The sequence below is a fragment of the Canis lupus genome, chromosome 8 (assembly GCF_011100685.1).
Source record: "Canis lupus familiaris isolate Mischka breed German Shepherd chromosome 8, alternate assembly UU_Cfam_GSD_1.0, whole genome shotgun sequence".
Classification (NCBI taxonomy): domain Eukaryota; kingdom Metazoa; phylum Chordata; class Mammalia; order Carnivora; family Canidae; genus Canis; species Canis lupus.
In genome coordinates, this window is record NC_049229.1 from 4,018,221 (window position 1) to 4,030,537 (window position 12,317).

At 46.1% G+C, this 12,317-nt stretch overlaps 1 protein-coding gene across 1 annotated transcript; it reads left to right on the forward strand.

Moving 5' to 3' along the window:
* Nucleotides 1-60: 60 nt before the first annotated feature.
* Nucleotides 61-6,027, forward strand: LOC490617 (dehydrogenase/reductase SDR family member 2, mitochondrial). Its single transcript, XM_038544075.1, has 8 exons — nt 61-119; nt 969-1,146; nt 2,040-2,141; nt 3,339-3,409; nt 4,129-4,180; nt 4,909-5,043; nt 5,396-5,451; nt 5,768-6,027. The coding sequence occupies exons 1-8, from the start codon at nt 61-63 to the stop codon at nt 5,877-5,879; spliced, it is 765 nt and encodes a 254-aa protein (XP_038400003.1). The 3' UTR covers nt 5,880-6,027.
* The last annotated feature ends 6,290 nt before the right edge of the window (nt 6,028-12,317 follow it).

Consider the following 12,317-nt stretch of genomic DNA (forward strand, 5'->3'; position numbering starts at 1 on the left):
GAGGAAGGGAGGCTTCTGGTGTCGAATGCTGCAGGGGCACCATCTTCCTTCTGACCATTCATGGTCTACACCATCACCAGTTTGGACTATGCAATTTTAGAAGTGCTTAACCGTTCCAGGTTTTCCCAGACCCCCGTGATGTTTTAAATCATGCCCCTAGTACCCAGCTGTCATAACAAATGAATACCTCTAAAATGCCAAGCTGCCCAGAGAGTTTATGCGAAACAGGAGAAATATGCCTTCTACCCTTTTATTACTGGGCTCAGCCAGCCCCTACCAGGGCAGCTTCAGACCTCTTCAGGTAAAGGAGCTGCAGAGGGGACAGAAATCTTTTTCAGCATGATCCAATGCAGAACAGAAGAAAGCTGTTGGACTTAGAGAAAATAATTCCTACCAGAGGCCTCTGGCTAGAACCAAGGGAGAAAACACAGGGCAGCTGAAGATTCTCTACAATTGAGGCTGGGTGCCCAGCATGTTCACAAATGTTTTGTTTTTTTTTTTTTTTTTTTTAAGATTTATTTATTTATTTATTTATTTATTTATTTATTTATTTATGATAGAGAGAGAGAGAGAGAGAGGCAGAGACACAGGAGGAGGGAGAAGCAGGCTCCATGCAGGGAGCCGGACGTGGGACTGGATCCTGGGTCTCCAGGATCTCGCCCTGGGCTAAACCGCTGAGGCACCCAGGGATCCCCAAAAATGTTCTTTTGAAAACCTCCCTTTAACAAGATTAATATGAAAATTTACTCACCTATAAAATATGATTATTATACCTAGTGAGAATTAAATGAGGTAGCCTTGGTGAAGGCAGGATATGTAGTCAGATTCAATAGTTCTCCATCCTTGCTTGGAAAGATTTGGAGGCCACTCTTGGGCCATACTGTGGAACTCAATTTGTGTCTTGTGATCAGGCTCCCAGGAGGAGGATGGGGAGGGGATGAAGCCACCGTAGCCATCTCTGCCCACAGGATCGGCTTCGCTATCGCCCGGCGCCTGGCCCGGGACGGGGCGCACGTGGTGGTCAGCAGCCGGAAGCAGCACAACGTGGACCGGGCGGTGGCAGCGCTGCAGGGCGAGGGGCTGAGCGTGACCGGCACCGTGTGCCACGTGGGGAAGGCCGAGGACCGGGAGCGGCTGGTGGCCACGGTGAGGGGCACGGTGGAAGGCAGATGGGGACAAGCAGATTCAGCCCTGGTAGAAGGGGATTGAGGTCTCTAGCATTGGTGTCTAGGCCAACAACACATAGGATAGGGTCCTGCTCAAGGGATAAAACAAAGGGACAACCTGAATGGCTGAGAAGAGATGCTCCTGGCAGGAGGGAATTCACATGGTCTAGGCTAGAAGCTTGCTGTCAAAAGGTGATCTGATGATCAGTGGTGGGGCATGTCCTGGGAGCTTGCTGGGGATCCAGAATCTCCCATCTCCTCAGAGCTGCTGAATTGAAATCCACATTTAACCAGACCTCAGGTGAGTGTACCTGCTAGAGTTTGAGCAGTGCAGGGCCAGTGCACTCCAGGTATTAGATTGAGGAGCCTACTAGAGTCGCATTCTGGATTAAGACCAGTTCATTGAGACAGTCCTGGAAAGGGTGAGCTGTGAGGTAAATATGAAGTACTGTGAAATGCACAGGTACTTGTACTTGTGAATGGGCTCTTGTATGTGTGACCAAAGGAGGAGCGTTTCCAGAGTGGAGGGAGAAGGGAGGAGGAATTGATTAGAAATCTAAGATATGAAAGAAGGGACAGATTAGAGGCAGTAACCACTGTGAATGAAGATCTGGACTTGGGGGGTGGGGGAGGTGGCCAGCTACCAACCAGACATCTTGCGGGGGCAGAAATTAGATGCTTCCAGGAAGGTGAGAAACAAATATTTCACTCAACCTCTGATCCCTGAGGTCCGACCCTGCCCCAGAATGGCTTCAGTCATGAAGTGGTTACTTAGTTTGCTCTGTGTCATCAGTTTGGTGGGGGAAGGACGGAGGCTTCTAAAGAACCCTTTATTCCATTTCTTCACCCCACATTCTGTTGTTTCCTTCACAGGCCCTGGAGCATTATGGGGGCGTCGACTTTCTGGTGTGTGTGGCAGGGGTCAACCCTTTGGTGGGGAGCACTCTGGGGGCCAGTGAGCAGGTGTGGGACAAGGTGAGGACTGGAGTAGGATCTTACACATTCTGCATGGTTCTCTGTCCACCATTTTGCACACACATGTGCGTGGATGCATGCACACACACATACACAGTACCTAAGGTCCCTCATATTCCTGTCACTACTGACTCTGATGGGTGGAAGATGAGCTCACCTGGGTTGAACCACCCATCAGGAAGCTCAATAGGCACTACCATGCCCCGCCTATGCCAGGCACCAGCAGCCCCCCTCTGTTGACTCTCCTTGTGCTGGTCACTGCTACAAAGTCCTGAGATGCCAGAAATGATTTCTGATCTGTCCATGGTGAGGGATTCTGAGGCTGTCCCAGTCTGGACTCACTGGCACCCACTCTGATCCATCAGTCTGGCTGTCCCATGCCTCACCTGTCCAGCTGAGAGGAGGGACAGCTAAGAGGAGGGACTGCATCCAGACTTGCCATCCCAGCTGGAATCCGCCAGACATTCTAGGGACTCCTGTAGCCCTGGCCACCTGCCCCTGCTGTCCTGAAGGCCCTTGTGAGAGGAGCTGGCCCAGTCCTGACCCACCCCCTCACCTGACTCTGCTGGTAGAGATGAGTCCGTGGTCAGGGTGAGCCGTTCCCTCCTGTTGGAATCATCCTCTGAATAATGCCTGCTATTCATCCTTGCAGACACTGCCCCACTTCCTTTTTTTAGTTCTCACATTCCCTGGCCTTCTGGATACAATTTCCAGTTCCCCCTTCTCAGTCATACTCCGGCTTTTCCAATTAAAAAAAAAAAATCCTGGTTGTGAACATTTCCTGACACAGACTGGGTGCTCAGTGTGGATTCCCTCTCTCTCATCCTCACCTCCGTTAAGGCAGTCACTAAAAACAAGTCATCCTGACTTCTCCTCTTCTCTTTTCTCCAGCCTTCTCTCTGGAGGTGATGTTAACTGGGGAGAGCGGGTGTGGGGGCCCGCAGTGGGAGGGTCTCCCCAACCACAACTTATTGGTGGTTTCCCAGTGACCGAGGCAGGACAGAAACCTAAGATTTTTTTTCTCCTGAAGGACCCTGTCCCTCACACTCTGTTAAAGAGCAGGACTCAAGCTCTGAGTCTATGGGGAGTACCCTGGGTCCTGCTCTGGCCACAGGTCTCCAAGTGACCAGTGAGAATGGGCACTGGACAGACCTCATCTCTCCTTCTCCTTTGCCTCTGTATTTTCTCTGATTTCAGGTCCTGGACGTGAATGTGAAGTCCCCGGCCCTCCTGCTGAGCCAGCTGCTGCCCCACATGGAAAACAGAGGGTGAGGAAGGGAGGGGCTAGTGGGCACTAGGGGCCCAGGAAATGCAGTGTGGCAGCAAGAGAAGTGAGATGTGTGTCTTTTGGAAAATATTCTCTATTTCCACACCTACCCTCTTCCCCATGGGATGTGACAGTTGTGAATAAGAGAAACATTTGCTGGGGAGGGAGAAGAACCAGCTTTTCAGAAGACCTTTCACAAGCTCTTGTTCTTTTGATCTCAGAGAATGCAGACTTTGTCTCTTTTAGTGGCAACTCCAGGGAAGAAGGGTCCAGAAGGCAGTAACGTGGAGCGCTAGCTCTGACCCCTTAATTCCAGCCCTCCTCTAGGAGCCATCTCATTGGTTTCCCTTCTCGTTAGAGGCACTGTGGCATTTGCTGCAGAGCCTTGCTCTTCCGTGTCTTGGGCAGGCCAGGCTGGGACTGCTTGGCTGCACACTGACCTCAGAGGGGCTGTGACTTGAGAGCATGCATTACTGGGGCTTTGTTCTCCAGGAGTGCTGCCTCTTGGCTGTGACCCTGGCTGTGGTGACTGGCTAGCACTGACCCTGCCATTGACCTTAGTGTCCACTAGTTTCTGCTCAGTGTTCCAGATATTCTCTGACCTTATCATGAGTCTTGAGCTGCTTTCCTCTTACCGTGAAAGTACAATTTCCTGGGGCTCATCTGGGCTCTTAGTTGGACTCACCTGCTACCCCATCCCATCTGCCTTTCTCCTTACAGGGCAGGCTCCGTGGTTCTGGTCTCATCTATGGTGGCCTATGTACCAATACCAGTGAGTGTAAAATCCTCGGCATGGGGCTGGGTGAGGGGCAGTGGAGTCTTATTTCCTGTGAGACTCTACAGTGGGGTGTAGAAGAACTGGCCATTGATGGGAGTTGAGATTAACTTGATTACTACAAATTTGGGATTATAATCTCATTTGCCATAACATCTCTGAAAGCCAAGGATGTTAAGCCGTTTGCCCAGGGTATGCACAGTTCATGGGAAAGCAAGTTCTGAGTCCTGGGATGTCCCCATTCCAGTTTCCTGGCTGAATGTTTGAAAGTCCAGGGTGGCTTTCTCTGTTTCAAACTTGGACACACATGGCAGTGACTCCCTGGCATTTCTCTAATCCTGGACAAGGTCCTCTAGCTCAGAAATTCACCTCTTAAAAATGATTGTAGGGATCCCTGGGTGGCGCAGCTGTTTAACGCCTGCCTTTGGCCCAGGGCACAATCCTGGAGACCCGGGATTGAATCCCACGTCGGGCTCCCGGTGCATGGAGCCTGCTTCTCCCTCTGCCTATGTCTCTGCCTCTCTCTCTCTCTCTGTGTGTGTGACTATCATAAATTTTAAAAAAAATGATTGTAAATGGGGAAAGGCAGCGGAAGGGATTTTAGTTGGGGCCTAAAGTCTGGTGTTTCATCTCAGTGTGAGACCTAGAGTCACAGCTCTGGCTGTTCAGGTGACATTCTCTCCTGCCAATTCCAATCCCTTTGTCTATTTACTTTTGCTTTTCAGAAGCTGGGAGTCTACAACACCAGCAAAACAGCACTGTTGGGTCTCTGTAAGTCTCTGGCTATAGAGCTGGCCCCAAAAGGCATCCGAGTGAACTGCTTGGTGCCAGGAATAATCAAGACTGACTTTATGCAAGTGGTGAGGATCACAGTCTTTGCTCCCCAACCTGTCCTGTGGTTCTCATTTGTCCCTTCCCTGGCCAAGCTCCCGGTGCCCACAGACAGCTTCATACTTGGATTGCAATCTCAGTCCAGGCCCAATTCAGAAGCTCTGCCCTGCAGACTTTGGCACCAGCAGCCTCTCACTTTCCTGCAGAATGGGGTCTCTATTCTCAGTAGGGAGCAAACCAAAGCTCTGCCCCACTCCTCTCTCCTGAACATGGTCATCCTCCCACAGAGGCATCGATCTGCCATGGTGCCCTTCCCACCACCCCTGCCCTACCCCCGCAACAGTCCTTTTGCCTAACACTGACTCTGAAATCTTTTCTCAGGAGAAAACATTGCCATACTTGCTACCTGACTTTAATGACATCTATGGATTGCAGCGGTAGGTAGGGTTTGGGGCTTAGGTCCGTGGCTACTCTGAAGGAAAGTTCAATTTCAAGAAGAGACAGAGCCTGATTTTCCAGTCTGCTGGCTGATCTCCCTTGCTAAAGTCTGAGAATAGCCTGGGGTTAGGGGATGGAGGGTGGGCATGTTCCTGCTGAGCCCACCTTGACCTTCCCCAGAACCTGATTTGACTAGAGTTTTGTGAGGTATTGGTCTGTAGGCTCAATGTCGGGCCCCCTCTGGTCCAGCAGAACCTGAAGTCGGAGCTTAACATTGGATGGGCTGTGACCTCAGTTCTGCTCTTTTCCTCTCAGGTTTGGGGAGCCTGAAGAATGTGCGGGAATTGTGTCTTTCTTGTGCTCTTCAGATGCCAGCTACATCACTGGGGAGAACATCGTAGTAGCTGGCTACTCTCCTAAACTGTGAAACAGACTGTTAAGAGAGTGAAGCCATGGTCCTTGGTGTGAAACTGGGGGTTGGTGGAGAATATGGAGGTAGGGGAGCCTTAGGGTACAGAATCATACAGGGAAACTTGTTCAGGAAATGAGAAGGAAAGTCAGGACTCTGAAATTTCTCATTTGGAAATAAACATGTTTGGACATTCCCAATCTGGGCTCACCCTTGTTTGGTAGTGATATATGAGTGGTTCCTTTGACCTGGAAGCCTCATCCCCAAGATTAGTCCCTTCTCTTATCACCCCCAAGGCTTTACCTCCTCGTCCTTCCTTCCACCCTTCCCAATGAAGTTGAAAACTGAGCAGGATACTTTCTATCACCCCTTTGTTTCTGTTTGTTTGTTTATTTTTATCTTTCAGGTCTTGGATCAAATAGAACCTTCTCTGAGATACCTTCCCTTGACTACCCTATGTAATATCGTTCCCACCCAAGTCACTTTCTATGACATTATCTGTTCTGTTTTCTTCATAGCATTTTTAACTCTGACTTTATTGTTTTTACTTGTTTACTTATTTATTATATGCTTTATTCATTCAAATGTAGATTCCATAAGACCAAACACCTTGTCTGTCGTAGCCATGAGTTCATATGAGTATTCATAGCCATGAGCACTTTGCATATAAAAATGCTCAATAAATATTTGTTGAATGAATTCACTGCCATCTTCCATTCTGGCTCAGTGATTCTCCTGCTCAAGTTTCAAATTTTTTTTTTAATTTTTATTTATTTATGATAGTCACACAGAGAGAGAGAGAGAGAGGCAGAGACACAGGCAGAGGGAGAAGCAGGCTCCATGCACCGAGAGCCCGATGTGGGATTCGATCCCGGGTCTCCAGGATCGCGCCCTGGGCCAAAGGCAGGCGCCAAACCGCTGTGCCACCCAGGGATCCCCTCCTGCTCATGTTTCAGACTGAAGCTCATCCATCTACTAGAGGTCACTTTAGGGAGCCCCGTAAATAGATGAAACATGCTCATTTCTGAATTAGACAAGATTTTTCTTTCTCTGATGCCTCACCTTCCAATATGATTTTGCCTTTTAATATCATCTGGCAATCTTCTTACATGGTCTCACTTGGAACATCTCCTTTTCCCTTTAACGTGTTTTGAAACAGCAGTTGTTTTTTTTTCCTTCCTAGTTCTGGAAGTTAGAAGTCTGAGATCAAGATGTCAGCAGGGTTGATTTCTTCTGAGGCCTCTCTCCTTACCTTGCACATGCCCACCTCTTCCTCTGTCTTCACGTTGTCGTTCCTCAGTGCCTGTCTGTGTTCTAATCTCTCCTTATAAAGACACCAATCATATTGGCTAGGGCCTACCCCCCGAAGACCACACTTAACCTTAATTTTCTTTTAAAAGATTCTATCTCCAAATATGCTCACACTCTGAGATGCTAGGGGTTAGGACTTCACCATAGGAATTTGAAGGATGGGACACAGTTTAGCCCCTAACGTCAATCTTCTTATATCCCCTTCCATAACACCCCACCCTCCACCTTCATAGAGGAGGCAGAAACAATGATCTGGGAACTCCAACTTCTCATCCTCCCTGCTGCTTATGAATTGGTGAGAAGTTCTCGCCTTTCCTCAGGCCCTCCCCATAGTGAAGGGTGTCCTCCCCCATTCCCCTCTAACCCAAGATGGCTCCTACTTTTGCTCTAAGTTGGGCTTCTCTTCCCACCCTCTTGGGGTCTTTGAGCTGCCAGTTATTCTCTTCTGTGTTTCTTTAGCATCTCCAGTGGCAAATTTAAGCCAGAGCACTTGATCTACCACATCTGGCTCCACAGATCTCAAAACACTTCTGCACCCATCACAGGTCCTTTTCATGCTATTTTGTGTTTGAGACTCTGCCGGGGGTTATGGGCTTCCTGCTTGGAGCTGGCATTCCATGCAATTACTTCCTTCCTGGTGTCTGGGGAGAGGAAGGATGGCTTCTCCCTTTGGGGACAGGGCAGGTGGTGAGGCCAGTTCAGGAAGTATCAGCTCACCTCTGGGGTGGGGAGCTGCTGGCAGTCACCACTCTTGCTCAGTCAGGAGGAAGAGTCTGTGGACTCCCAGAACGTTTTACTGCCTTCTTGGCTTCCTCATTTCCAGAGCTACCCGTACTATCCCTTCCCTTACAAAGCTATTTTCATTCCATGTCAGAAAAATCAGTTAAAGTTTGGCAGAAGAGCTGACAAAATATTTTCAGTGTGTATTGGGCTCGACTTTGTTATCTCTGAGCAAGGGTTAATGTGTAGGTTTTTGTCCATTAGAGATGCAAAGATTTTGTCTGTTAGAACAGATGATCCCTTAGGACACCTGGGTTGCTCAGTGGTTGGCTCAGGTTGTGATCCCAGGGTCCTGGGATCCAGTCCTGTATCGGGCTCCCCACAAGAAGTCTGTTTCTCCCTTTCTCTATGTTTCTGCCTCTTTCTGTGTGTCTGTTCTGAATAAATAAAGAAAATCTAAAAAAAAAAAAAAAAAAAAAAAGAAGAAGAAGAACAGACGATCCCAAAGGTTATGGTTTATTGCTTGTTGGACATTAAACAGTTTTGTGTCTAACCCCAAAATCTCATTCTAATATTCCCTAAAAAAACCTAGCTTCTCAAATGTTCTTTGAATTAGTCTTCACATCTTAACATCTCATCAATTAATCATTCGTTGATTAATGAGTCAAATATGATGTTGATACCCGTTCATTTTATTTTTGTATGGGGGTCATAGTATTATTTTTTTGAAAATTACACTTTAACACTGTTTTATTGTATGCAGGGGTAAATAAAAAGGAGAGGATTAGACTTTGAGGTAGAATCATTTTTATAAATGATGCTGCCGAATTTCTATTATTTGTTTACCTTTCACATGAAAAATTGTTTAAATCCTCTTTCATTTATAAAGAGAAAGCTCCCAGTAATCCTTTATCATTCTGTGGCTGCCATATAATACCCTCTTTGTTTGACAAAGTGGTTTTAAAAAGTTGTGTGAGTTGTTTAAAAAGTTACCTCAGACCAAATGTCTAAGGCAATACATGAAAAATATCATCGAATATATAAAATTAATGTTAGATGGGTGTGAAAGTTTCATACCTATGTGAGGTCATTACAACGACAAGAAAGGAGTTCTTTATGCTTCTCTACTGACTTTGCTGCAAAGTTTTGACCTCTGCCAGGCATTTGCAGGATCCCCACTGACCCTTTACCTCAATCAGCTTTAACTACCTCTCAAAGTAAGTGAAAGCTTGCAGTTGCCACACCTCTGCACAGACTGCCTCTTGTATCACCATAGAAACAAGACCCTCAGGTAGAAAAAGAAAATCCACATTTTAATGAGGAAGACCGCTGTAAAATATGGATTAATGAGCTGAACAACAGGCAAAGTGGAAGTTGCAGTAGGAAGGAACCCGGGTGGCAGCAAGGGCAGCTGGAGGAAGGAGACAGGATGGATATTTTGTTGGCCTCACAAGGCAGAGATAAGATGTAGAGTCTAACTCCTGTTCTATGTGCCTGTATGGTGCTTGCGTGCAGGCTCCCACTGTGGTGACGGAGCAGTGACAACAAGCAGAATACTCATGACCTTGAATTGCCTTCATATTATTTTGGGGGATCAGGCAAAACTAACACATGAGATTTAATAAGTGTTAGGAACTGAATGTTCGAATTTCCCCAAGATTCGTGCGGAGATCAACTCCACAGTGTGGTAATATTTGGAAGTGGAGCCTTTTGGAGGTAACGAGGTCCTAACGGTAGAGACCCATGATGGGATGAGTGCCGTCTAAGAAGGCTAAAGAGCTAGCTTGTTCTTTTCCACCCTGTGAGGGCACAGTGAGAAGTCAAAGTCTGCGACCCCAAAGAAGGTTCTCACCAGAATCTGATCATGCTGGCACGTGGTCTCTGACTTGTGCCCTCCAGAAATGTGAGAAGTTAACTTCTGTTGTTTTTAAGTGACTCAGTCTATGGAACTTTGTTACGGCAGTCCGATTGGAGGCACTCAGCTTCACAGAGAAAGTGTGCAAATTAATGAGAAAAATAGTTTCTAAGTAGGAAGAGTGCAAAATTGATGAAAAACAGTGCATAACAAGGACATCTAACTGGCCAACATCCATATGAAAAAAATTCAACTTAATTAGTAATTAAGGAACTATAAACAAAAGCAACAATGCATTACCGTATTGCTCATCAAATTAACAAAGATTCTAAAAGGACAATAATTAATGGTGAGGAGGGATAAGATGAGTACATTCACACATTTTTGGTGGAAATGGAATCCCTACAACTTTCCAGGAAATTGATTTGGTATTATGAATCAGGAAGTTCAATCCATTTAATCCAGGATTTCCACTCACAGGAGTCTATACTAGAGAAATAGTTTATGAAATGTCAAGTGCAAAATTATTTGTAAAATCAAAATATTGGTGAAAGTGAAGAGCTCTCATATAAGGAAATTCTTCATTGTGTGTATCCTGCCAGTCTCCCCTTGCTCACTTCACTTCAACCCCGTTGCCCTCTCTGCCGCTTTGGGAGCAGGACAGGTTTGCTCCAGCATTAGCACTATTGCTCTCGCTGTTCCCTCTCCTTGCAATACTCTTTTCCCAGATACCGGCATGATTTGCAACCTTCCTTCATCCAGGTCTACCCTCTACTATATTCTTTTTCCTGCCTTCATTTTTCTCTGTAGCCCTTAGCCCCATCGAACATGCTTGATTACAAGTCAATCTAGCTACAAAGTTCATCATTGTCTGGTAGCCTTGAAAAAGGTTTTAAATTTTAAACCCCAATTAAATTCTACATTTCATTGCACTGCAAGTTAGTCCATGTTTCTAAAAATAAGACAGAAAGAAGGACCTTTGAGTCAAATCAAGATTTAAAAGGGCAGAGACTCCAAAATGTGAAATTGGCTGAGTAAGAAGCTGTCTTTCCTTGTTATATGATAGTGATGTAGCTGGTTAAACTCTTCCTCACTGCGGACCAGAATGTTAGAAAATCTTGGCTGTGTAGAGGAGGAAAAATAAATTTCCCTCTACCCATCTAGGTTTTTGGCTGAGATACTCTTGGTAACAAAAAAAAGAAATTAACAGGAGAAAAACAAATATAATTTCATACCGACAGGGCCCCAAAGATATGAAACCCAAAGAAGTGACCAAAGCAGGCAGCTTTTATGTTATGTTTTGACAAGGAAAGGATAAATTTGTGAAGAATGAACAAGACAGAGAAGTTGGAGCTTGGGGTAAATTGGAGAGGAAGTAATAAGATTTGTGTACATAGCCTCTCGGCTCCAAATTCCCTGTGTCTGGTGATAAGGATGTCCCCTTTCCTCCTGGCACAGAGAGGGTACATTTCACACGGGAGATTTCTTTTCTGCGTTAAGGAGGCAAAGGACAGTCAGAGTGTCCATCTTGTATTGACTGTTTCTTATGTAACTTTAATTCAAAATAATCAATATGCACATTTTGGGGCGGCCTACCCTGAATCCCCTCAGCTATTTCTTGCTACTTTTAGAAACGTGTTACAAAATAGACACAAACTTTGACCCAAGCTGACCTGGCTAAAAGCAGAAAGAAGATAATACACAGCTTTGTTAACAGAGACCCTCCTGCCCATGGCAAGATTGCTGAGGTTCAGTTACTCATGCTTCTTGCAGAATTGCAAAACCTAGACTTTCTGCCTTGTTCTAAAATTAGCATAAAAGGCAAGGAGGGGGGATACAACAGGGGACAAAACTGGGATACTTGAGAGGCAGAGAAATGAAAGGAAGCCAGATTCCTTGGGCCCTTCTCATACACCTTCGTCCTTGAACTCTGATCGAGATAATCCTTCCTAGTGTCAGGGCCCGCCTGTGGGCTACAGTCTGATCCCAGGTACAGATGATTCTGCCTTGACTATGGCTTCACCAAGCCAAGAGGGAGACAGTCAGATTTATAACAGCTCCTCCCAACTCCTTTCTTCTGTAAAAGAGTGCTCCTCTCTTGTTCTCCAGACTTGCGTATGGTTTTTTCCATAGCTTACCTGTACCGAGTTGCAATTCTCTGCTATTCCTGAAGTAAACCCATTTTCCTGGTCAGATAACTGGCAGTTTTATTTTTAAGGTTAACCACTTGATATAATAAATCCCTTTCTTGTTAAGTGAGTTTGAGTTGGGTTTCTGATACTTGCAACAGAAAGGGCCCTGCCTCATATGGTAACTGACCTTCGGATCTTCCGCGTACCACAACCTGGCTTGGGTCCTGGGACTCCTCTGCAACTGCTCTTGCCATTCACCATTGATTGACTTTCTGGTCTAAATCTGATGGACCCTTTTCAATTTTTACCTTCCTGGATCTATTTATTGAGTTCCATGCTATTTATGATTTTTTTCTTGAAATTCTCCTCCACTGACTTTTAAGAGACACTGGCTTTTTGTTGTTGTTGTTGTTTTTGTGGTTGTTCCTACTCTCTTGT

Excerpts from the sequence above, each read along its gene's own strand:
- LOC490617 (XM_038544075.1), top strand. The coding sequence starts at position 61 with ATGGTCTACACCATCACCAGTTTGGACTATGCAATTTTAGAAGTGCTT. Across the intron at positions 1,147-2,039 it reads GGGAGCGGCTGGTGGCCACG|GCCCTGGAGCATTATGGGGG; the intron begins GTGAGGGGCACG and ends TTTCCTTCACAG. Across the intron at positions 4,181-4,908 it reads TGGCCTATGTACCAATACCA|AAGCTGGGAGTCTACAACAC; the intron begins GTGAGTGTAAAA and ends TTTGCTTTTCAG.